The sequence below is a fragment of the Ursus americanus genome, chromosome 7, assembly GCF_024610735.1.
Source record: "Ursus americanus isolate L20-20 chromosome 7, mUrsAme1.1.p, whole genome shotgun sequence".
Taxonomy (NCBI): Eukaryota; Metazoa; Chordata; class Mammalia; order Carnivora; family Ursidae; genus Ursus; species Ursus americanus.
This window is the reverse complement of record NC_142133.1, coordinates 52743226-52769900: the sequence shown is the minus strand read 5'-3', so window position 1 is coordinate 52769900 and position 26675 is coordinate 52743226. Positions and strand designations below refer to the sequence as shown.

The following is a 26675-nucleotide window of genomic DNA, read 5'->3' as shown; positions in this document are numbered from 1 at the left end:
TTCAACTCAATTTGGTGTTTTGTTTGTTTGCTTCTGTGAGGGAATGGAGGCTGAGAACACAGGGATTGCCTAGAGCGTTAGCCTGGGAAAATAATGATTTAAAAGCTTTAGGCACAGAACTAGTTAGCAGTCCATCGATAGCAAGGTGACTGAAACTATCTCCCCCTTTGTGTGTGGAGGGGTTGGTAATGGTGAACAGGTAGGGTCCTGTTCCCCTGTAGGCAAAAAGGGACTCTTTTCTTGGCAGGGCAGCTCTGTATATAGGGCCTGTCTAGAGGCAAGACCTCCACGTATGGGGGAGTGTGTTCTGTTCAGCCCAGTTTTGGGGTGAATGCTGATAGACCTGTCAATGCAGTTGGGGTGAACTTGGGAAAGGGTCAGTTTTTCTAGACCTGTCCCCAGCTGGGGCTCTCTCCCGGGAAGCTGGTAGCACCTGGGGTCCTCCAGGCCCCAGGGCATGCAGGTTCCAGGCCCTCTGCATTAACATCACCACGAGGAAGGTGCTCTGCTGCGTGCACTTATTTGTTTCCAAGTGTTCGCCCCGAGGCAGGCATCCACGTGCTCAAGGTCTCGCATTAAAGGGCTCCCCAGGGACAGAGCAGGGAGGAAGACCTGTTTGGGGGTGGCCAGGTGACAGGGTACTCTGGCTGGGGCTCTATGGGCTCAGGAGAGCCTGAGCTCCTGCCCCCACCTCAATTATCCAATAGCCCCTGGTCCGCATTTGCCAGTACAGGCCTCCGCTTCGGCCACGACCCTTGCCCTAGGGGTCCTCCACTTCCAGCAAGGGCCCCCGAGCCGCCGCCCTCCCCAGGTCCCTGCTGGCCCCGCAGCGACCTCCCCCGGCCCGGCCCGACCCACTCGGCCTTGCTGGCCCGTCGCTGGGGGCGGGAACCTGCCCCCACCCCGCGGCGTCCCCTCCCCTTCGCTTCCCCCTCCCCTCGGTCCCTCCCTCCCCTCCCCCCCGTGGCGAGGCGGCGGCGGCGGCGGCGGCCGAGGCTGAGGCGGCGGCGGCGGGCGGGGCTCGGCTCGGGCTCCGCGGGCGGGCGGGCGGACATGGCGGCCAACATGTACCGGGTCGGAGGTAGGAAGGCTCGGCCCGACCCGGCCCGTCTGGGAGCGGGCTCCGGGAGTGGGGGACCGGGGCGAGTTCACCCTAACCGCCGGGAGCTGCGGGCGCCCGGGCCGAGGGCGCAGGGGGCGGGGGGCGCCGGGGCCCGCAGAGGGGGCCGGGACTCCCCACCCCCCCCGCCACCCGCCCCTCCCCCGACCGTGGCCCGCCGGGGGCCGGCGCCCACCCTCCCCCTCCGCTCCCACCCCCGCTCAGTTTTCTAGGGCCAGGCCTGTACTTGGGGGTGTGAATTCTCAGACGCCCCCCTACAGGACGCCCCCATTGGGTATCGGCCGTCGAGCCCCCAAATAGGGTGGTCTTTCCCCGCGCGGCTTGCAGGCAGTAGGGGTTGGAGAGGATGGGGGGACATCCCCCCCCCCCGGCTCTACTCCTCCCCTTCAGTAGGAGTGTGAGGTGGGGGGGTGGGGGCGATGGGGGCAAAGCCAGGGGCACAGCTGGACAGGCCTGTTTGCGGGGACAGGGCCCTGCACCTCGCCTTCCTCACTCCCCCTCCCGTTTCTTGCCCAGCCCCCCAAGATGGGGCATAGTGGGGCCGGGGCACCGCAGCCAGAGGTGGGGAGTTGAGCTCTGCCTGGACGTTTGCTCTGGTGACTGCCTCCTTCCCAGCCTTCTGCAGAAGAGAGAAATAAGGTCAAACAAACTTTCTCCCTACTCACGACGCCCTCCTCCCTCTTTCTTGGTAAAATAATAATTCAGATAAGTGGCGTGTTTGTGTGTGAGACTTGCTCTTCTCTGCTCATTAGCTGAGCTCCTGATGGATGGTGGTGGGAATGGCCTGGCCAAATGAGGCCACTTTGCAGAAGAGAGACAGGAAAGAGCCACTAAGATAGACAATAACAATGCAGCCCAGCCTTTCAAATAAACACACAGTGGGAAGTTTCCAGTGAACCGATTACATGAGAGGAAAAGCCACACTTGAAAATTTTTATCTTTTTTATTGAAAGCCTGCAGTGATTTCTTTATAACAAGACCCTAAATGGATCTGGATTAAATATGGTAAAGAGCATAACAAAATCCTGATATCTCCGGAGACCTCTGTCTTTCAGAAAGGGAACCCCCCCTTTTATGCCCCGCCCCCCATCATCCCAGATAGAGCTGTGGAAAAGTTTGAAATGTGTTTCCTCTTACCTGCTCTGCTCACCTGATGTGTTTTGTTTTTTTTTTTAAGTTGGTGATTGAAATGTACTTTGGGCTGCTAAGCTTTTCAAGATGCTCTGAATTTGTCTTAGGTCAATAGTTTTATGTGAGAAGCGTACTCCAGGGTAAATTGGATTGGAGGGAAAAGATGTGGAAGCAGTTACAGCATGAAAGACATGTTTAGTCAGCCCTGACTACTCGATGATGAGGAGAGTCTTTTTGTTAGTAAAGAAGTGATGTGTGGCCCGAAAGACTAGGAGAACTTGATAAAACATTAATTGAAATGAAAATGCCAGGAAAATAAGGGTCTGTGAATAGTAGGCATATGAGAAAATATATTAAGGTTGAATTGCTAAATACATTAAGGTTGTATTGCTTTTACCGGGGAATGAATTATGCGCTTCATGTGGAATGTGCTTTGCCTGATACAGAAGTCATAGATTGACAAATGCGAACTTTCTGTTGAAAAGATTAAGCTCTTTACTTCCTTTAATTACAGATTATGTCTACTTTGAGAATTCCTCCAGTAACCCGTACCTAATCAGAAGGATAGAAGAACTCAACAAGGTATATGTACACTGAGTGTTCTCGATTTTAATGTTAAAAAACAATTGTTTCCCATTGAAGGGTAATTAGGTAAAGGGCATAAGAGATGATTTTACTTTCATTCCTAGACTCTCTGAAAGTAGAGATTGCAGATTAGAGAGTTATACAGGATTCTGAATAATCTTTGGCTTTGTATTATTACCTGTGATATTAAATGTTACTGAAATATTTAACATCTGCAGATTTCTTCAGATTGCTCAGAGCTTCTCAGAGCAAGGCACTCCTGTCACTCAGTCCCTTTGTGTATGTGTATATATATATATTTATATTTATTTATTTTTTAAAGATTTTATTTATTTATTTGACATGGAGAGACAGCCAGCAAGAGAGGGAACACAAGCAGGGGGAGTGGGAGAGGAAGAAGCAAGCTCCCAGCAGAGGAGCCCAATGTGGGGCTTGATCCCAGATCGCCGGGATCACGCCCTGAGCCGAAGGCAGACACCTAACTACTGCGCCACCCAGGCGCCCCTCCCTTTGTATATTTAGAGTCGTAATTGTATTTCTCCCTTTTCGGGTGAATTATTTTTTTCCTCTTCCAGCTTTAGAAGGAGATAGCTAGGAAATAAAGTATTGAAGGGAATTTGTAAAATTTTGGATTAGACTGACTAAGAATACAGTTTTGGTATAATGTAGAGTAGCTTCCTACTTTAGGCCTTCAGTAAATAAAACTTTTTATTAAGGTTTGTCTCTGATCGCTTGTGTCCAGGACATCAGAAGCATTGTGACTGTTTGCAGTAGGTGACATATGAAAAGTCATAAACTGTATGAACCATGGATTACTAATGGTGCTCTGGTTTCCTCCAAACCAGCTTTGAAGGTTATTTGTATAGCTTATGAGAATTCATAGTGTTAAAATGTTGGGGGCTGTCTAGCTAATACCTTCCCCCAAGTACCATCTAGAGACTAGGCCAGTTTTGAGTCCCAGGAAGCAAAGTCTGGTTTAGGGCATTTCTGGTTTATGAACCCTGAGATCTTGATTTGCTTCTGGAGACATCCCCATGGACCTTGCATTTCTAAAAATTCCGTTGTATTTGAGACCACCACCACCAAATGAAGAGAATGGCCTCAGGATTAGATCAGTCTGTGGGTGGAAACTTTTGGGGCATTATTCTAATCTTCTCTTTTATGTTATTGATGTATAAGAGTGTAAGCAACTCGAAACTGTTTTTCAGTCTATTTAGAAAATTAATTAGGATACAAAGAGAAATGTTGGCCTATGAGACGTATTCTCTGGCTGCTCCCTGTCCCTCTGACCTCCACTCTTACTGCTTTCTGCCTTGCTCATTTGGCTCCAAGCACAGTAGAGTCTTTCGTGTTTTCACATGCATGTACCTTAGGGCCATCAAGTTGTTTCTAATCCCCTGTACCTTGCTCTGCCTTGCTCTTTTCACCATATAATTTATCACCTTCCAAGATACTTCATTATTGTGTTTATTGTCATTGCCCATTTTCCCAGACTAGAATGTAATCTCTGTGTGTAGTGCGATCTTTTCTGTTCACTAATGCATCCCAAGTGCCTTAGAATAAGTGACTGGCAGGTAGTTAAGGCATTCAGTAAATATTTGTTGAATTAATGAATTTCTCAAATGTCTGACGTTAATGCTTGCACATAGCTTTACTGTTTACAAAGTATTTTGATTCATTCATTTTACAGATATTTCTGAGGACCTGCTACCTGCCAGGCATTTTTAGATATGTGCTTTTAGGAATTCAGGGTGAACAAAGTTAGGTCCAGTAGTGGAGACGAGCATCAGCTAAATAATCCCACAAGTTGAAGGAAAATTGCAGCTGTGCTAAATTTGCAAATATCAGAGCATGGTGTTCTGGAAGCATATGATGTGGGGATTCACATTTTTACTTTTTTCGAGCCTCAAAATAACCTTAAACCTTTAAAGCAGATGCATCCTGGAGTTGTTGTGAGGGATACAGTGGTTAAGTGCCTGGGTTGCACATCTAGCTTGAACCTGGCTCATTTCACACTCCTTTTCATTATATTACTGTTCACTCCAAAAGTATCCCTTGCTCTCCATCCTCACCTTCTTCCTGGCCCTCTGCTTTCAGCAGAGAGTCGTAATATAATAATGGTTTTTTGCGGGCTGGGGATGACTGAATTGTGAGAAATGAGTCTGTAATTTCAGACAGTGGCAGTTTGAATGGATGGAATATTGGTAAATAAGTCAGATTGGCTAAATAGGGCCTTTCTTTTTCTTTTCCTTTTTTTTAAAAGATTTTATTTGAGAGCGAGAGAGTGAGAGAGAGAACATGAGCAGGGGAAGGGGTAGAGGGAGAAGCAGACTCCCCGCTGAGCAGGGAGCCCGATGCGGGGCTCGACCCGAGGACTCCAGGATCATGACCTGAGCTGACCGCAGACACTTAACCAACTGAGCCACCCAGGCACCCCGTGCATAGGGACTTTCTTCCTTTCTTTATCTCTCTCTCTTTCTTTTTTTTTAAAAACTTTATTAATTTTATTTATTTATTTATTTTTAAAAAAGATTTTTATTTATTTGAGAGAGAGAGAGAACAAGCTGGGGAGAGAGGCCGAGGGAGAGGGAGAAGGAGACTCCCCGCTGAGCAGGGAGCCCAGTATGGGGCTCGATCCCAGGAACCTGGGATCATGACCTGAGCCCAAGGCAGGTGCTTAACCAACTGAGCCACCCAGGCGCCCCTTGCATAGGGACTTTCTTCTTTTCTTTTCTTTTCTCTTTTTTCTTTTCTTCTTTCTTTCTTTCTTGATTCTATTTATTTATTTATTTATCAGAGAGAGAGAGAGAACACAAGCAGGGGGAGTGGCAGGCTCGCCACTGAGCAAAGGGCCTGATGCCAGACTCGATCCCAAGACCCTGGGATCATGACTTGAGCTGAAGGCAGACACTCAACTGACTGAGTCACTGCCTTCCAATAGGACATCCAATAGGGCCTTTATTTCTGAAGAATGTGGAAAAGATATCTCATTTTAAATAATTCATTAAACAAATATTTTCTGAGTACCTGTTACGTACCAGGCACAAGGCTAGGCTCAGATACACAACAGTGAACAATATGGATATGTTTTCTGCCCACATAGGGTTACATTCTCATGAGAGGGGCACATGAAAAGGCAAGTTAATAAGCATAAAGAAAATAGCAAAAATGATGTTAACTCTTTTTTTTTAAGATATATTTATTAGAGAAAATACGAGTGGGAGGAGGGGCAAAGGGACAGGGAGAGAGAAACTCAAGCAGATGCTGCACTGAGCAGGGAGCCTGACTTGGGGCTTGATCTCATGACCCGAACCAAACCAAGAGTTAGAGGCTTAACAGACTATGCCACCCAGGCGTCCTGATGTTAACTTTTAAGAAAGAAATAAACAAGAGCCTTGACATGGGGGATAACAGAGGTTACTTCTTTTGGATAGAAAGGGAAAGGATTTTAAGGACATTGAAGTTGAGGCCTAAAGGGTGAGAAAGAGGTAGCCATGGGAGAGAGGCCACATGAGTGTTACATATAAAGGCCCTGAGAGGATCAGAGGTCAGATTGGCAAAGTGAGGAAAGTTAACATGATGGAAATCCAAATAATGAATTTAAGAATACTTGATATATTCTAATTGATAAGTCAGGATAGGAAAGGACATTAACCTAGAGGCACCTGGCCGGGTCAGGTGGTAGAGCATATGACTCTTGATCTTGGGGTCATGAGTTTGAGCTCTATGTTGGGTGTAGAGATTACTTAAATAAAAAAAAAAAAAGGACATTAACCTGTTTTATTAACTATCTTCTTGAAGTTTGTTTATTTATTTATTTTTAGAAATCTCTACACCCAGAGTGGGGTTCCAACTCACAACCCTGAGATCAAAAGTCAAAGACTGAGCCAGCCAGGAACCAGGTGGCCCCTATTAATTATCACATAGAATGTGTTTTTGTAACAAAATTCCTAGGGTAAGCTGTCAATCACCACTGTTAATAGACAAGTCACTTTTTTTTTTTTTTAAGATTTTATTTATTCATTTGACAGCAAGCAAGTGCACACAGGCAGGGGGAGCGGTAGGCAGAGGGAGGGGGAGAAGCAGGCTCCCTGCTGATCAGGGAGCCTGATGATGCTTGGGGTTCCTCCTGGGGCTCCACGTGGGGCTCGGGGGCTCCAGGGCTCAATCCCGTCATGACCTAAGCTGAAGGCAGATGCTTAACTGCCTGAGCCATCCAGGCACCCTGAAAGTTCACTTTTATAGAATGGATTCTGGTTTTTAAAAAAATCCCATTTGAAATGTTACTTGTTCAGTTTGAAATCTGGGCTACAGTATGTCATTTTTTTAAAAAATTAGAGTAATAGATTTTTTTTAAGATATTATTAAGTAATCTCTACACCCAGCATGGGGCTCAGACTCATAACCCAAGATCAAGAGTTGCTCGGTCCACCAACTGAGTCAGCTAGACGTCCCCACGAATAGATTTTTGCCTCAATTTTTTCCCCTAAAGTTTTGGAAACTTAGGTATAAAAGTAAATATCAGTTGATGAACACAGTTCAACATTATCTTATATTCCCTTTTTTCCTCTCTCCTAATTTGTACTTAGATATCATGAAGATGATCTTTTGGAGGACGAATATAAGATTAAAATTATGAAAACAACTTTTGGTAAATTTTATTTAGTCACTATCTAGGTTGGGTGTTGTACTTCTAAAGATTGTGTCTGCATGGATGTCGAGAGAAAGCTATGTGAACGTAGTAATGGGATAGCCTCAGGAAGTTTTGGAAGTTAAGCTTGTGGAAAAATTAGCATGTTACTTGCTATTTTTGTTTTGTTTTTGGTGTGTATATTGTATAATTTGTGTGTACCTTCGTTTTCTGTATATTTTATTAGCTGTCTGACTTGTTCTGAGATTCATTTTACTGTTTCGTGTCTTCCGTCTTTTTGGTGGGGAGAGGGGAGTCACTGATTTCTTTGAGTGTCTGATGATACCCTCTGCCTCCATCTATATTTGCACATATAGGAATTTGCACATAGTTTCAGGACATTCCCACATGAAACCCAAGGTAAGACCCCTCCTACTATTTGGGATCTCTTGGAAATAAGGACAGAAATTGGGAAAGCAAAGTCGATTTTCAGTTGTAATTTAGGCAAACCATGGACTTTCTGAAATGGAACGTGTGTGTGTGTGTGTGTGTGTGTGTGTGTGGTGTGGGTTTTTTTGTTTTGTTTTTGTTTTAATAATGTACTTCCTAAGTCTGGGATAGAACCAGACATGAGTATGAGGTTGACTAAAATGATTTTAGAGCTTAAGAAAAGCCCTTCATCGCTAGAGGATATTTTAGTAAATGTACTTGACAGAATAGGGATTTAAGAGGCTGCAACCTAAATGGAGAAAAGAACACAGCAAAGAAATTGACGTCCATTGTGGCTTCTTCTTCTTCTTCTTTTTTTTAAGGATTTATTTATTTATTTGAGGGAAAGAGAGCTCTCAGGCCCCTGAGTGGTGGGGAGGGGCAGGGGGAGAGGAAAAGAGAATCGCCAGCAGACTCCCTGCTGAGTGTGGAGCTTGATGCTGGGGCTTGATCTCCTGACCAACCACTTAACTGACTGCCCCATGCAGGCACCCCTTTTAAAATTTTATTTTATTTTTGGGGCGCCTGGGTAGCGCAGTCGTTAAAGCGTCTGCCTTCGGCTCAGGGCGGGGTCCTGGCGTTCTAGGATCCAGTCCCACATCAGGCTCCTCCGCTGGGAGCCTGCTTCTTCCTCTCCTACTCTACCTGCTGTGTTCCCTCTCTCGCTGGCTGTCTCTCTGTCACATAAATAATGTGGGGCTCCATACCAGAATGCTGGGATCACGCCCTGAGCCGAAGGCAGACACTTAACGACTGCACCACCCAGGCGCCCCTAAATTTTATTTTTAAGTAATCTCTCCATCCAATGTGGTGCTCGAACTCACAACCCTGAGATCAAGAGTCACATGCTCTACCAACTGAGCCAGCCAGGAGCTCCTAACCTAGGTCTTTAGAGCAGTGCTTGGCAAACATATTTGTGGTGTAAGATTTTTTTTTTTTAAAGATTTTATTTATTTATTTATTTGACAGAGAGAGAGAGACAGCCAGTGAGAGAGGGAACACAAGCAGGGGGAGTGGGAGAGGAAGAAGCAGGCTCCCAGTGGAGGAGCCCGATGCGGGGCTCGATCCCAGAACACAGGGGTCATGCCCTGAGCCGAAGGCAGATGCTTAACGACTGAGCCACCCAGGCGCCCCTATGGTGTAAGATTTTTAAGAAGGTTCACTAACTCAGACTGCTTTTATAAAATTAAAAAAAAAAAATAGTAGAAAAATGAAGTTTAAAATAGGCTTATAAAAACACAAGCCTTCATTTTTCATTATTAGGTTCAATAGATTAAAATTAACTACCAAATGCTCTAAGACACACACTCAATTGCTGTTCTCATTTCATCACACGGCAGGAGTTGTAGACTGGGCCTTAGACCACAGTTTGAGTAGTTTAACTTTAGAGGCATACTTGAAAGGGTGCGTGTGTGTATTTGTAGAGGGAAAGAGGAATACTATAGTTATAAAATACCTAATAGCCGAGTGTGTGCATCGTTCAGAAGAGACTGTTTTATTTTGAACTATGCCCCTCCACCTCAAGCAGGTTTAAAATAAGAATTTAATTAGTTTTGTAGAGTATTCCTAGTGGAGGAACTCACTAGAGAGGCAGAAAAAAATACCCCTTTAAATGCTTGCTTTGGATTTTGAACATGCTTTTGTCTTAAAACTGGTAAAGAGCTTGTAAATTGTAGTCATTGATAGATTTTATTTACAAGAAATATTGGCCTGTTCATTTCTTAGATTGCCGGATCGTTACTTCTGGAGGATGTATTTGATCACAATATTGTGACATGCAGAAGCACTTTGGTTAGGATTTAATATGATTTCAATTCAAAGGGGCAATATTTCTCCACAACTATTTTTCGCTCTAAAATACTGCCGCTGAACTTCATAAAATCGACACATTTACTGCAGCATATATATACATATATATATGTATATATATATTCTTATTTCTTGATGTCTGAATATATCTGTAAGCACAGAGAAATTCTGAAAATCTGTTGTCAAATTTTTTTGAAATTGGAAATCACAGTAGGATTTTACTGTCATCTATGTATTTTTACAAGGAACTTTGTAATGAATGATTGACCTTGAAAGTTCTCAGAATTCATAAGGAATAGGAGAGTAGGAGCCTGGGTCCCCAGCTGCAGTAAATTACAACCTAAATGAATATTGGTTATATTCTAGAGTGTAGTCAAAAATAAATAAGAGCTTCAGTGTTCATAACTCAAAGTTTCTAATACTTTCATATGTGAAGGTAAACTAAGTACTACCGAGAACATTGACTATTATGGATTCATAGATTACCTGGGGTGGAGAATGCTTTTCGAAGTTGTCTGCTCCACTCTGGGTAATGGCTGCCCACACGCACAGAGCTTCACCGTCAGTCAAATGTGGAGGTATATAGGAGAGGGCTGCATAATTTTACTCTTAGCCTACGCTTCTGGAAGTGGGTTTGGAGGATATGTTAAATAAGTTACGTTGTGGCTTTTAAAATTTGGGGGATTAGTTTCTCAAGGCTGATCAGATTTCACTCTCTGGCTCATTAAAGCGATCTGATCACTTTAGTTTAATTGATGCCAGTAAGTTATTGTATGTTTGACATTTCAGTTTCACTTGGAACCTTTGCAAATGCTGCTTATCCTCGTTTGAATTTTTTAGCTCTACGATTATCCCGCAGTTGCGGTTGGCACAGTATAAATGAGAGTGTTCTTATAATTGTATTGTATTTAGTTTTGTTTTATAAACTATTTGAGTCTACTATTCAGTACAGATAACCTCTATTTTTCTTATTTCTTAGACTGCAACTGGCAACGTGGAAGCAAAAGTAGTGTGCTTTTATAGACGACGAGATATTTCCAACACGCTTATAATGCTTGCAGACAAGCATGCTAGTAAGTTGTCTTTTTTTTTTAATTAAAAAATGTTTTAAGGTTTTTGTTTTCCATGATAGGAGGAAAAATGCCTTTTGTTACCTGTAGCTTTTTGCTTTCCCATTTGTCTTCCTCTTAGTTTAGATGAGAGTAATTTCTTGGGTGGTGTTCGGTTTTAGTATATATTTTCTTAGGTTGCGTCACACGTGTATTAGTCAATACATTGAACTAGAACTCTTTGCAAGTAGGCTTCTGCAGACAATCAGGGTAGTGTTTTGCCATCTGCAATTTTCAGGGGTAGTTTTGAAAGGATTTAAATATGAGAACATTTATACTTTATTGGTATTTTGGAGGACATTTTTTTCCCCTCTAAAGCAACTGGGCAATATTTACATTTTCAAAAATTCTGATTATTTATTATATGTATATAGAATTAGGTATGTGTGAAAAAAGGGTTTTCAGGAAAAGAAGTGCAAAGTGATATTAAGATACGGTGAACTCCTGCAGAGATAGCAACTCTGAGCCCTTCTTTGTAGATTAACCTTTATTGTATGTTTTTACCCCCTATCAACAGCTTTGACATATTTTAGCCCCTTCTGTTATTTTTTTATTTTAAAATTTTAAAAATTTATTTTTCATTTTATTTATCTTTTAAAAGATTTTATTTTTAAGAAACCTTTACACCCAACATGGGGCTTGAACTCACAATCCTGAGATCAAGAGTCACATGCTCTACTGATTGAGTGATTTAAATTTAAAGATTTAAATTTTAAGAAAAGAAACATATGGAATATAAGTACTTTATTTTGAAGCCATTTTCATTTCCGTGATGAATCAAACTACCTCACTATGACTTACACAATGAAGCCATTTTCATCCTACAAAATATATGAGACTAGGACCACATGTATGTGTGTTTTTCAGTTTGACACTGAACTATTATGCTCTGGTCTTGGAGACCCTGAAGCTTTTGAAGTGTTTTGGTAAGGGAGGCTATTGTGTGCACGGGTTTGTTCTGTGTCTGTTTGATAATCATTTCCCCACTGGGTCACTGGTTTGATCAGGCGGACTGGTTGTTGCATAAGTTAAATTCCTACTATATTTTCTGCTGTAGTTCATAGTGTGTTGTTGTTTTTTTTAAAGATTTTATTTCTATTTTTTTGTATAGAAAGACTGATATGAGTTCTATAATATTTACAAATTATATATTGACAGATTTAGGGCATTCGTATTTGTCCCTCCTCTATGAGGCCAAAATACTACTTTTTATTGTATTTATTTATTTTTTTAATAATAATATTTTTTTATTATATTATGTTAGTCACCATACAGTACATCCCTGAAAATACTACTTTTTAAAATGACATACTAATCAGTTATTTTAGCTGTAGCTAAAATCTATGAATTCAGTGTGTTATTAGAGTGGCTCTGCAAAATTATTTGGATTTTATTTACCATTTATAACGTAAGCATAAGAAAGATAAAATGTCTCGTTAATATTCATATACTTCTGGCTTTAATTTAGCTTCTAACGTAGCTTCTAAAGTTGCTGCAGCAAAGGTAGTGTGGTATAAAGATTGTTACGGGGTCGGCTGACTTCCTGGAGGGTCTCAGCATGGCTGCATTTTGGTGCTATTTTAGGCTTGTAAATGTAGAAAATCAGAAGTGATTAGGCTCTTGGCAATGACTCTTAGAAACCAAATTTAAGAGATTTAAAGGAGTCAATCAAATTATATAATGGCGATCATGTAGTTTAGAGTAAGACCCGGGTTCAGATCCTGCTTTGCTAGTTGCTGCTTGTCTTGGGAAAATTTCTTAATTTCTTACACATTTCCGTTTTCCTCATGTGTAAAATAAGACTGAAAAAAGATCACCTCATTTTGTATTACGTCTATTTTACCACAGTTAGAAACAATTAAGGGAAAAAATTATGCCAGCATTGATGTGACGATTAAATGACCTAAGGTCATAAATAGGTGCTTAATAAATGTCAGTTGGTTTTCTACCTCCTCAGCAATTTGTAGATCACTTCTTTGGGTGGGTTACTTCTACTACATTTGCCAGGTTCTTCCATCATTTATTGAGTTTACTCTCGAAGGTGGCGTCAGAAGTATCTTACTGTATTGCTGTTTGGTATTGGCTAAAATTTCAGGTGGGGAGAATAAAATTGTCTGGATAGTTCTTGCTATATGAAGAGGTTTTAAGGGAGGATTATTGGAGAGAGAGTCATACATTGGAAAGATTTCAAAACTGGACTCCTGGGTGTGGTTGCCACTTTGAGCCTCAGTTTCTCCATTTAAAAACCTTTCCATTATGGACTCCTTTAAAGCTTTTTATTACAGAGAATTTCAAACATTCAAAAGTACAGAGAATGGTATAATCCACCTGATGTTTCCATTCCTTTGCTTTAACAGTTATCAATAAACGACCAATTAATTCATCTGTGCCCCTCCTCCATCCCCTTATTTTGAAGCTCATCAGAGAAATCTTACCATTTCATCTACAAGTATTACAGTATGTATTTCTAAAAGATACGGCCTCATTCAAACTTATAGAAAGGGCCAAGAATGTAAAGGGAACTCCCGTATACCCTTAACCCACATTCAGCAATTAACATTCTGTCCTATTGACTATCATTCTTTTTATATGTATAAACTCATTCATTTGGGAGTAAGTTGGAGACATGGGTTGTGTTTTTCTAAATGAAAGGAAATTGTTTTACATAATCACAGTAGAGTAAACAAGTCACGAAACCTAATATTCACACAAAACCATTATTCATGATCCTTAATCAAATTTCATGCACCAGTGGTGTTCTTTATAGCTATATATATATTTTTTAGTTTAGAATAAAATCCAGACTCATTGTATTTTATTGTCCCTTCTCGTTGTTATGGAACCAGTTCCTCAGTCTTTCTCTGCGTTTTCTGACCTTAACATTTTTGAAGAAAACAAGCCAGTTATTTTGTAGAATATGGCTCAATTTGTGTTCCTCTGATGTCTCCTCATGATTAGATTCAGGTTATGTTATTTTTTCTTATTTTGCAGGTTATGTTTTTTTTTGGTAGGGGTGCCACAGAAGTTGTATTGTGTCCCTCTCAGTGCATTGTATTAAGAGGCACATAATTGGTTTTGTCCTAATATTGGTTATGTTAGGTTTGATGACTTGATCAAGGTGGTGTCCCTTTCTGTTTAGTAAATTATTTTGGGGGAGATACTTCGCAACTACATGAATAGTTTGTTCTCAGTCAATCTTTAACCTACTCATTTTAGCATTCTTTGATCATTTAGGATTCTGTAAACAGTGTTATCAAATATCTACTTAGTTTTCATGTTTTTTCTTTCATAAATTTTTTCTTTTTTTAGTTTATTTTTTACATTAAAAAAAATATTTATTTGACAGAGAGGGAGAGGGCATGCACACACAAGCAGGGGGAGCAGCAGAAGGAGAGACAGAAGCAGGCTCTCTGCTGAGCAGGCAGCCCGATGCAGGGCTTCATCCCAGCACTCTGGGACCATGACCTGAGCCGAAGGCAGGCACTTATCTGACTGAGCCACCCAGGCGCCCCTATAGTTTGTTTAAATCAAGATCCAAATGAGGTTAACAGATTATGATTGGTTGATAGTACTCTTAAGTCTCTTTTTTCCTTGACCATCCATTTTTTAAATTGATATATCATCCACATAGCATAAAATCCGTTCTTTTAAAGTGCACAATTGAGTGGTTTTTAGTATACGTACAAAGTTGTATGAGTATTACCACTATCTTAATTTCAAAATGTTATCACCACCCCAAAAGGAGACCAGTTACTTCTCATTCCCCCTTCTTCTCAGCCTCTGAAAGCGTCCAGTATGCTTTCTGTCTCTATAGATTGGCCTCTTCTGGACTTCACACCAAGGAATCATATAATGTGTGCGTGTGGGCTTTTTTGTTTTTTTAAGTAAGTTCTTTGCCCTACCTGGGGCTTGAACTCAGGAGATCAAGAGTCGCATGCTCTACCAACTGAACCAGCCAGATGCCCCTAATAATAATAATAATTTGTGTCTGGATTTTTAAAATTTAGCATAGTGTTTTCCAGTTTTTTTCCATGTTATTGCCTGAATCCCTTCATTAGTTTTTATAGCTGAATGATATTCCGCTGGATGTATATACATTTTGTTTATTCTTCAATTGACGGACAATTAGGGTTGTTCCGCTTTCTAGTTATTTTGAATACCTAGCTATTGTGAGCATTCATGTACAGATTTTTGTGTGGATATTGATTCATATTCTCTCTCTCCATCCCTCAGTATCTTGTTGAAGATAACTGGTTGTTTATCCTGTAGTTTCCTTTGGTCTGGAGTTGTTTATCTAAATTGTGTCCTTTACCATGTTTTTTTGTAGATGGACACTTAGGTTCAGGTTCTAGAGGATCTAAAGCCACATGGTTTTTGTGGGGGAGAGGTGAGGTCGTGGGTGCAAGAGGTAGTATTGTGCCCTTCTCCCATGAGGTCCATACGTATTGTTGCCTGTCTCTCTCTTTTTTTTTTTCTTAACATTTTACTTTGAAATAATTTTTAGATTTACAGAAAAATTATTAAAAACATTACCAAAAAACCCCATTTGCTCTTCATCCAGAAGACTCACATTTTACTGTTTGCTCTATTATATTTACTCTATTTGCTCTGTTGTGTATTTATTACTGTTTTGAGCCATTTGAAAGTAAGTTCAAGACGTATTTCCCCTAATTCCTAGAGATTCTTCAGTGTATATCTTTTTTTTTTTTTAAAAAGGAGACTTTCTTACCTAACCAAGGATGATGGTACACTGATCTATAGATTTATTCAAATTTTGCAAAATTTCCTACTTTAATGCCTTTAATAGCAAAGAATAAAAACAATTTTTTTTAAGATTTTATTTTTTAGTAATCTCTACACCCAGTGTGGGGCTTGAACTTAGAACCCTGAGATCAAGAGTCACATGCTCTACTGACCTAGCCAGCCAGATGCTCCTAGAAACAGAATTTTTAAGCTATCTTTTTGTAACGTTCTCATTGTTGATTGATGATTGCCTTGATTAATTCATTAAAGTTGTGAAAATTATGCTTTTTGTTCTGTCATCCCTCATTTACTGGGTAGACTATTTCTGTGAAGCAGATATTCCCTATGTCAGCCATCAGGTTAATCTTCAGGTTCAGGAAGGTTAAATTAAAGGCTTGGATGTGCTTTTTCTTTTTTTTAGTTATTACCAGTTTTAAAAATACTGAGATGGTTCCTGGCATCCTCCAAAGATCACCAGTTTCAGGGGTGCCTCGGTGGCTCAGTTGTTAAGCGTCTGCCTTTGGCTCAGGTCATGATTCCAGGGTTTAGCCCCACACTGGAGCGGGGAGCCTGCTTCTCCCTCTCCCTCTTCCTGCTGCTCTCCCTACTTGTGCTCGCTGTCAAATAAATAAATAAAATCTTAAAAAAAAAAAACACGAAAAACGATCACCAGTTTCATCATGAGGTCAAGGATTTGGACATATTTCATATTTATTATCAATTATTATTCTTTTTTTAAAGATTTTATTTATTTATTAGAGAGAGAGAGAGAGCACACGTGTGTAAGAGAGACCACAAGCAGGGTGAGGGACAGAAGGAAAGGGAGAAGCAGACTCCTCACCGAGCAGGGAGCCCCTCCCAGGATTATGACCTGAGCTGAAGGTGGGCGCTTAACGGACTGAGCCACCCAGGCGCCCTTCAGTTATTATCCTTACTGATGATACTCAAAAGTTGTCCTACGTTCAGCCAGAGGGCTTATTTAGGTTTGTTCTTGAGTCATTTTGAAATGATCTTAAGATATTGTCTTACTTGCTTTTTTGATACAAGATGTTCCAGGCTCATCTTTTGCACTTCTTGCCTCACACCTCATCTCTGTGGAGTCCTGGCTCGTTTTACTGGGAAATGGTCTTGGAGACCATAGTCATCTGACCACAGGGGAGAGACTTTCTTTTGAGACAGAGCAGTGCAATACCTGGATTGCCATGTACTTTTAACAGATTGGATATGTCATGGTTTTATATATATATTTATTTATATATAAAATATATATTTTTAAAGATTTTATTTATTTATTTGAGAGGGAGCATGAGTAGGGGGGTGGGGCAGAGGGAGAGGGAGAAGCAGACTCCTTGCTGAGCAGGGAGCCTAACCTGAGGCTCGATCCCAAGACCCCGAGATCATGACCTGAGCCAAAGGCAGATGCTTAACTGAGTGAGCCACCCCGGCACCCCTATCTCTATCTCTATCTCTATCTCTATCTCTATCTCTATCTCTCTCTATCTCTATATCTTTGTTTTTGTTTTTTTTTAAAGATTTTTTCATTTATTTGAGAGAGTGGGAGAGCGGGGCGGGCGGGTAGAGGGAGAAGCAGGCTCCCTGCTGAGCAGGACCCTGGGATGATGACCTGAGCAGAAGGCAGACACTTAACTGACTGAGCCACCCAGGCACCTCTCGTTATATAATTTTAAAAATTAAAAGAAATCTGACTTTAGTGAGGTAATTTCACAAAAAGCCAGAGTCCATACTTTGTTTTTAAAAGCAATCTTGATTCTCTTAATCTATTAGAAATGGAATTTTGGGTTTAAGAAAAGATGCCCGTTCCAAATGGACATGGTTCTCAGGAGTGATGGAGTTTTGAGAAATAAATTTCATCACTGCTCTTTATGGCCTGCTTCACATGTTTTAGATGCTTTTTGACATATTGTATACTTTTATATTGTGATTCCTAAAATTTAAAGCTTTATTATTTATTTATTTTTAAAAAGATTTTAAAAAAAAGATTTATTGATTTATTTGAGAGAGAGAGAGAGAGAATGCACACAGAGTGAGAGGGAGAGGGAGAAGCAGGCTCCTGCTGAGCAGGGAGCTGGATGCAGGACCCTGGGATCATGACCTGAGCAGAAGACAGACACTTAACTGACTGAGCCACCCAGGCGCCCCAAGATCTTGTTTTTAAGGGTCAGTTTAGCACCTAACTCTTGATTTCAGCTCAGGTCATGATCTCAGGGTTGTATGACGGAGCCCTATGTGGGGCTCCGTGCTCAGCATGGAGCCTGCTTAAGGTTCCCTCTCTCCCTCTCCCCTTCCCTCCCCACTAGCACACTCTCTTTCTCTCTCTCTCTATCTCTCTCTCAAAAAAAAAGAAAAAGAAAAATATTTTATTTTTGTGTAGTCTCTATACCCAACAGGGGGCTCAAACTCACAACCCCGAGATCAAGAGTCACATGCTTTTCGGACTGAGCCAGCCAGGTGCCCCCCCTTTTTCCTTTTTTAAGATTTTATTTTAAAGTAAAAAATGTAAAGCTTTAGCAAATTAAATTTTGTGTCACCTTCCGCTGTATTTAACCTGTCAGGCACAAAGTAAAGTGTTTACTTAACAGCTCTTTTCTTTCCTTAGAATTTTCTTCCCAACTTTTCAGTTGTTGTGTCACTCATTGGGGGCTGAAGTTGGGATGTAGGGAAAATGAGATGAATGAGAAGTTATTTTCTGACGAATGTTCATTCTGTTTGCCCCTGTGTTTCCACTACAAGGAAGAGGAAAGAAGATAGGAAGATTTATTTATTCCTACTCAGAATTATAAAACCAGAATTAACTCTTGGAGAGAATTGGGGAGAGACTGATCCTGCCTTCCTTAAGTCCTGTTGTTCATATTGTTTACCAAGTTATTGATGATTCTGGCATTTTTGTGTTATTATTTTGAGTAGAATCAGAAAGTAGTGTTGGCATCCTTCTTTTTCAAAATTAGTTAATTAACTAATTAATTATTTTTTTAGTAATCTCTATACCCAGTGTGGGGCTTGAACTCACAACCCTGACACCAAGAGTCACATGCTCTTCTGACAGAGCCAGCCAGGCATCCTTGATCTTAAAATTTTAAATAAGACATTTCAGGATGTGGTGATATTATGAATCAATAAGGTTATGATTTGTTACAGGTAAAAGGTAAAGTGACTTCTATACCCAGTTCTTATCACATCCTGGTCTGAGTCATGTTCTTGTAAAATGTCTTGGTGTCAAAGGGCATATTGGGAACTTTATTTTTTTAAGATTCAGGTAGTACATGATTTATAATTATTAAAAAGATTTGGAATGTTTGTTGTACTATATAGGATTTTTGGACTTAAATGGGATTTTATAAAATAATTGGCACCTTTATTTAATTATTTATTTTAAAGATTTTATTTATTTGAGGGAGACAGAGAGCAGGGGTGGGGAGGGGTGGAGGGAGAGGAAGAAGGAGCAGCAGACTCCCCGCTGAGCAGGGAGCCCGGCTTGGGGCTCTATTCTAGGACTCTGAGATTATGACCTGAGCCAAAGGCAGGGGCTTAAGCAACTGAGCCATCCAGGTACCCCTTTTATTTATTTATTTTTAAAGATTGATTTATTTACTTTGGAGAGAGAGTGTGGCGGGGATGGGCAGAGGGAGAGGGAGAGAGGATCTGGAGCAGATGCCCCCGTGAACACGGAGCCCGATGTGGGGCTCCATCCCACGGCTCAAAGATCGTGACCTGAGCTGAAACCTAGAGTTGAACGCTCAACTGACTGAGCCACCCAGGCGCCCCTTGGCACCTCTTTGTAAATGATTTGTCACCAGTAATCACAATTGTTAAAGTACTGAAATCAATACATCTGCTGTGTCCTCTCCAGCTTTCTTTCCCGGCCTTAGCACACAGTTTATATATTCCAAGTGCTGTTAGGTTCTTGAATGCTGGGGACCTGGTCTTGATCATCTTTTGAGTCTCTGTGTGTCTTGTTCATTATATTTGCTTGTACACCTGTGTGTAGCTTTAAATTTAGCAGGGGAACAAATCTGAAGAATAGCCAGGCTACCAGTGATTTTGTTTTAGCATGTTGGTTGTCTGAGAACAAACTGCAGTGGTTTTAAAATGTGGTCCCCAAATGCTTTGACATTCCTTCTATTGCTAGATGGGGTCCATGCTGTTGTGACCAGTACAGTATAGTGGAGGCAATGCAGTGTGACTCCCAGGACTGGGTCATAAAAGGCCGTGCAGCTACTGCCTGGTTCTCTTGGAATGTTTGCTCTCCGGGTGTTCCTGCTGGGAATTCAGCCACCATCCCGGGAGAAGGCCAAGCCACAGAGAGAGGCCGTGTATGGGTGCCGTGGTTGACAACCCTAGCTGAGAGCCCAGGTGCCAGACTTGTGGCTGAAAAGGAACCACCAGCTGATCTAGTCTCAGCCATTTGAGTTCCAGTTCAAGCCCTGGTCATTGTGAAGCGAAGGCAAGATCGCTGTGCTGTGTCTGAATTCCTTACCCACGGAACCTGTGAACAAAATATAATAGTTGTTGTTTGTGCCATTAAGTTTTGGGGTGATTCCTAACTCAGCAGTAGTTAACTGGAACAGGATCATAACAGATTTTGTTTTTGTGTAATTTTAATGACATTTTAAGATCAATATCAAAGCTCTGACTGCCTACTAAAAGTATTTAATGAACTTTTAGTTTTCTTTAAATAAACCTTATTTTCTTTTCTTTTCTTTTTTTTTTAAAGCTTTTATTGATTTATTTGAGAGAGAGCGTGAGAGAGAGCACTAGAGGGGGAAATCTCGGCATCCCAGGGTCACGACTTGAGCTGAAGGGAGACGCTTAACCGACTGAGCCACCCAGGCGCCCCTGAACCTCATTTTCTTTTGATAGATTGACTAAATGATCTTGCACTGATGCCTTATGCTGAATATTTTCCTCATACTTAATTTTTGGCCACAGTGAGAACAAGTCAGGAAAAATGCTCTCTTTATTATTCTGAAGTGAAATTCATCGATAGTGTAACTTATGTAAAAAATAAAACTAAAACTCAGTATTATGTTCTAACTGAAATATAAAATAAAGTAATTTATAGTAGAACATATAATACAATATATAATATATGATCATATGTACTGTATTTCAATGTGTGTAAATTTTAGGGCACGTCTATAGTGGAAGACATAATGAAGTTGTGAAATGTCTGCATGGGATGCCTGGGTGGCTCAGTCAGTTAAGCGTCTGCCTGTGTCTGAGGTCATGATCTTAGGGTCCTGGGATTGAGCCCCATGTCAGGTTCCCTGCTCAGCAGAGAGTCTGCTTCTCCCTCTGCCCCTCCCGCCTTGTGCTCTTGCTCTCTCTCAAATAAATAAATAAAATCTTAAAAAAAAAAAAAAAGAAATGTCTGTGTTTACCCGTGGAATTGCTAGCAATGCAGCAGTTAGAGATTAGACTGAAATGTTATATTGGGAATGCTAATATTTATCGAGACTTTTCAGAATGGTGCTCTTGGTAAGTTCTGAACAAAACAAAATAGACTTTTCTCTTTTTATATGATGGCTGCATTCCTGGAAAAGTCAGTTATATTAAAACCACAATCAAAGTATTTCTGTTCTCCTACATAAAATGGAATTAACTCTAGTTTCCAGTAACAGAGTCATGTTTTTCACCTATATAAATGTTCAGAGGGACATTGAAAATCACGTGAATCAAATTTCTCTGGTACCGGACTGCCTTCTGCTATATATTGTGTATCTATATGTTGTCTAGCGTTCTTTTTCTTTTTTTCTTTCTTTTTTTTTTTTTTTTGGTATTAGTTTCAGACGTACAGCATGGTGATTTGACTATTCTTTTTTTTTTTTTAAAGTTTAGGTTTTTGTTTTTTTTTTTAAATTTTATTTATTTATTCGACAGAGATAGAGACAGCCAGCGAGAGAGGGAACACAAGCAGGGGGAGTGGGAGAGGAAGAAGTAGGCTCATAGCGGAGGAGCCCGACGTGGGGCTCGATCCCATAACGCTGGGATCACGCCCTGAGCTGAAGGCAGACGCTTAACCGCTGTGCCACCCAGGCGCCCCTGATTTGACTATTCTATACATTATGTAATGCTAACACGATAAGTGTAGTTACCATCTCTCTCCATACAATATTATTACAGTATTATTGACTGTGCTGTACTTCTTCGGCCTCATGACTTACTTATTTATAACTGTAAATTTCTACCTCTTAATCCCCTTCACCTATTTTGCCCATCATCCCATACTGGCAACCACCAGTTCTCTGTATTTATGAGTCTTTATTTTTTTGTTTGTTTATTCATTTTGTTTTTTAGATTCCACATATGAGTGAAATCATATGGTATTTGTCTTTCCACTCATTTGTCATTTTACTTAGCTAAATACCCTCTAGTCCACCCATGTCACAAATGGCAAGATTTCATTCTTTGTTATGGCTGTGTAATAGTCCAGCGTGTGTGTGTGTGTGTGTGTGTGTGTGTGTGTGTATGCTGCATCTTTATCCTTTCATTTGTCAATGGACACTGGGGCTGTTTCCGTAATTTGGCTACGGTATATAACGCTATAGTAAACATAGGTGTGCATATATCTCTTAAAGTTAGTGTTTTTCTTTTTTGGGGTACTAAATGCCCAGTGGTGGAATTATTGGATCATATATATTTCTATTTTTAATTTTTTGAGGCACCTCCATAGTGTTTCCACAGTGGCTGCGCCAATTTACATTCCTACCAGTGGTGCACAAGAGTTCCCTTTTCTCCACATCCTTGCCAGCACTTGTCATTTCTTGTCTTTTTGATTTTAGCCATTCTGACAAGTGTGAGGTGATACCTCATTGTAGTTTTGATTTGTATTCCCCTGATGATGAGTGATGTTGAGCATATTTTCATGTGTCTGTTAGCCATCTGTATGTCTAATTTGGAAAAAAATCTATTCAAGTCCTCTGCCCATTTTTAATTGGATTATTTGTTTTTTTGGTGTTGAATTTGATGTCTAACATTCTTTTATATGTGAAATATTAGTACCACTCCCGTTGTGGTACCTCCTCCCCACCCCCACAGACCCACCATTTCCAAAGCACTCCTTAGGTTGAAGACTAGTATCCATTGAAAAACCACTGCACCTAAACATAGTATCATAGAACAACAAAGTATGTCTTTTTTGTTGACTTAATATATGTGCTAACATTCACCATAATGCTGGGAACGCGGAAGTTACTTGGTATGTACAAATCAAAAAAAATTCTTGGAGCCTTGCTAGCTTAGTGGGTAGAGCATGCGATTCTTGATCTCGGGATTGTGAGTTCAGGCCTCATGTTGGGCATAGAGCTTGCTTAAATTCTTCTTTTTTCTTTCTTTCTTTTTTTCAGATTGTATTTATTTAGTTGAGAGAGAGAGAGAGAGCAAGCTTAAGTGAGCAGGGAAGGGGCAGAGGGAGAAGGAAAAGCAGACTGAGCAGGGAGCCCGATGCATGACTTGATCCCAGGACTCTGAGATCATGACCTGAGCTGAAGGCAGATGCTTAACCAACTGAGTCATCCAGGTGCACCTAAAAAAAAATTCTTAATATTTCCTTAATTCCCGAAAATTAGAGATTAAAATTATTTATTTTTTTTTTTTTTAAAAAGATTTTATTTATTTATTTGACAGAGATAGAGACAGCCAGCGAGAGAGGGAACACAAGCAGGGGGAGTGGGAGAGGAAGAAGCAGGCTCATAGCAGAGGAGCCTGATGTGGGGCTCGATCCCATAACGCCAGGATCACGCCCTGAGCCGAAGGCAGACGCTTAACCGCTGTGCCACCCAGGCGCCCCTAAAATTATTTATATTCGGGTAAGGTTGATGCTGTCTTGACCTGGAATTTAAGGGAGAATAAAAATAAAATCTTTAAAAAAAATTTTTTTTAAATAAAAGTGATATTTGAGGGAAAGGGAGGATTATAGGTATTGTTCAATTATGTTTGGTAGTTCACCATATTAACTATATCTCAATTTAGGGATAACCAGTGGAAGGATACAGATAAATTACTTGATTTTACTTCACTTGTGTTACTAGATTAATAGATAAATTAAAAATGGCCCCAAATAGACCCCAACTCAAGAGAAGAGGGAAAAAGAACAATAAGGTAAATATAAGATGGCCAGAATGAGGCCAAACATATCAAATGATAAAAAATGTGAGTGGGATAAATTCTCCTTTTAAAAGACAGACTGTTATTCATAACATTCATCTATAAATGAGGCACAAAGAAAACCTTTAACAAGTACCAAAAGCAGGAATGCACAAGTAACATTTTGTCTACAAGGCAACAGAGTAAATAATTAACAGTAAAAGGGTAACAAGCCATGTTAGTATCCAATTTAGAAATTTAAAAAATGCTTATAAGCAACTTTTGTGCTAAAAGAGAAATAAAGTTTTTAGTTGCGGGGCGCCTGGGTGGCTCAGTCGGTTAAGTGTCTGAGTCTTGATTTTGGCGCAGGTCATGATCTCAGGGTGGTGGGATAAAGTCCCATGTCTGGCTCTGTGCTCAGTGGGGATTCATCTCGAGATTTTCTCTCTCCCTCTGTCCCTCCCCCTGCTTGCATATTCATTCACTCTCTTTCTAAAATAAAGAAATCTTAAAAAATAAAATGTAATCTTCAGTTGCAAATGATTCCAAAAATGAATGACGGTGAAAGTACTACGTCTTAAAAACCTGTAGGATGAGGCCACAGTGACTTCAAAGCAAACCTTGAAAAAAATGACTTCAAGTAATTTTTAAAGCCAGGCATTCAAGAAAGAAGAGAAAAATAAAATCCGAAAGAAGGAAGGAATTAGAAATAAAAGCAACAATTACTGAAATAGGGGAAGATGTACTGGTTATGAAATCAGTGCTGGTTCTTTAAAATAGTATTCAATGTTGTAAACGTTTTCCCACATCTATAAGGTATATGAAATCCCAGTCAAAATCATAATAGAATTTTATATGGACCTTGGCAAAGTGGTTCTGACATAGATTCATGTCATAGGAAGAAAATGAGGAGAAAAGTCAGGTTCATTTGTTTTCTTTCTTTCTTGTTTTCTAGTAAATCCTTTTTTGTTTAAGTTGAGATAAAATATATTTCTTTAAAGTGAACTCTGTGCCTGGTGTGGGGCTCGAACTGAACACCCTGAGATCAGGAGTTGTACACTCTACTGACTGAGCCAGCCAGGTGCCCCTCTAGTAAATGCCCTTAAGGTTACATATTTTTCATTGAGAACCTGTGATCATCTGCTGTAGGTTTCGCTGTGTATGTGTCATTTCGCTTCTGAATAATCTTGTTGTTTTCAAATAACCAGAATGTAGAAGAGTACAATGAACCGCCATTTAACCTTCATCTAGCTCCAACAATTAATCAGCATAGTCTTACTTCATTTACACTTTGCTTCTTCCTCCACCTCAGACCCTAACTGAAATTTCAGTTGGCACAGACTTCCCTCTGTAAATACATCCTTTTTTTAAACCTAATATTTATTTACATGAGTAGACTTTGATCTGTCCATTACTAATCTGCTGATTACTTCTATTAAGTGTATCTTTCCATTTTCCCTTACATTTTAATAGTTTTTGGTTTTGTTTTAAGTTTGTTTGTTTGTTTGTTTGTTTGTTTAAAACTAATCGTTATACCCAGTGTGGGGCTTGAACTCATGACCCCAAGATCAAGAGTCTCATGCTCCACCAGCCAGGTGCCCCCCGGATGGGTGGGAAAAATCTTTCTCTGATGGCTTTTAACTTTGAATTCTTTTTTTTTTTCTTTTTCTTTTTTTTTTTTCTGATGCTGTTGCTTGCTAGTCCCATTTTTGTGGTGGTTAACATTTGTATAGTTTATACATTTTTTTTAATCATTTTATGTTTAGTCTTTTAGGTTGTTTTCCAGAGTGTCCTGTTAGCTGGAAATTTTTTTGTTTCCATTGTTTGGTCTTATTAAACCCATTCTGAGGATCTTTAACTTCAGGATAAGGATATACATATATATATATATATTTTAAAGATTTATTTATTTATTCGACAGAGATAGCGACAGCCAGCGAGAGAGGGAACACAAGCAGGGGGAGTGGGAGAGGAAGAAGCAGGCTCATAGCGGAGGAGCCTGATGTGGGGCTTGATTGAGAATGCCAGGATCACGCCCTGAGCCGAAGGCAGACGCTTAACCGCTGTGCCACCCAGGTGCCCCAGGATAAGGATATTTAATTCTTTTCTATTTAATCATATTTTATTTAAAATCCTAGGTGTGTATTTTCTCCTTCCTTCCTTTCTTTGTGTTGGTTTTATCAGATTTTCTATTTTTCAGTAAGACATTCATCCTATTTGTAGTCTTAAAATAGTTACCTTCACACTGTTTATTTATTTTAGTTAAATGTTAAAAATTTTTCATTTTTGAAAGGTAGTTATTTCAGTATGGATCAACATTAAAAGGTACAAAAGTATATTCCCCACATCAGGTCCCTAAAAACCCTCTTCTCCCCCACAGATCACCATTGTTACTAGTTTCTGGTGTCTTTTCTAGAGAAAAGTCAATGTATACAGATCAGATCATACATATGTGTATATGTGCATTTCCCCTAGCTCTTCTTTTTTTTTTTTTTTTTTTAACAAAAATAATGGCATAGTATGGTGGTTTTCATATTTTGTGCTCTCGAAATTCCCTTAATAATTTAAAAAACATTTACTCTCTTATACATTTAACGTTGACATCTAACCATGGTACACTGTTGGTGGGAATATAAATTGGTGCAGCCACACTGGAAAACGTTTTGGAGGTTCCTCAAAAAATTAAAAATAGAAACACCATATTATCTGATAATTCTATTGCCTGTTTACCCAAAGAAAACAAAAACACTAATGAAAAGGATATATGCACCCCTGTTTCTTGCATCATTATTTACAATAGCCAAGGTATGGAAGCAACCCAGTGTCTATCGATAAATGAATGGATAAGGAAGATGTAGTATACACACATGCCCTGGAATGTTATGCAGCCATTAAAAAGGATGATTTCATGCCATTTGTGACGACATGGATGGAGCTAGGGAGTATTACGCTAAGT

At 40.2% G+C, this 26675-nt stretch overlaps 1 protein-coding gene across 8 annotated transcripts in view; it reads left to right on the top strand.

The window, feature by feature from the left end:
• The first annotated feature begins 971 nt into the window (after positions 1-971).
• MTA3 (metastasis associated 1 family member 3) overlaps positions 972-26675 on the top strand; it is a 156525-nt gene continuing 130821 nt past the window's right edge. For 7 of the 8 annotated variants that reach the window (XR_015725267.1, XM_087863703.1, XM_087863702.1 and 4 more), the window contains exons 1-3: positions 972-1081; positions 2766-2833; positions 10744-10837. Coding sequence is in view for 7 of the 8 variants with exons in the window: in XM_087863703.1 (XP_087719829.1) it covers positions 1054-1081; positions 2766-2833; positions 10744-10837 (190 nt within the window). In the remaining variant the exon portion in view is untranslated. Of the gene's footprint in view, positions 1082-1644; positions 1760-2765; positions 2834-10743; positions 10838-26675 lie in introns of those variants that run through there. The other variant, XM_087863701.1, reaches the window with a different exon arrangement.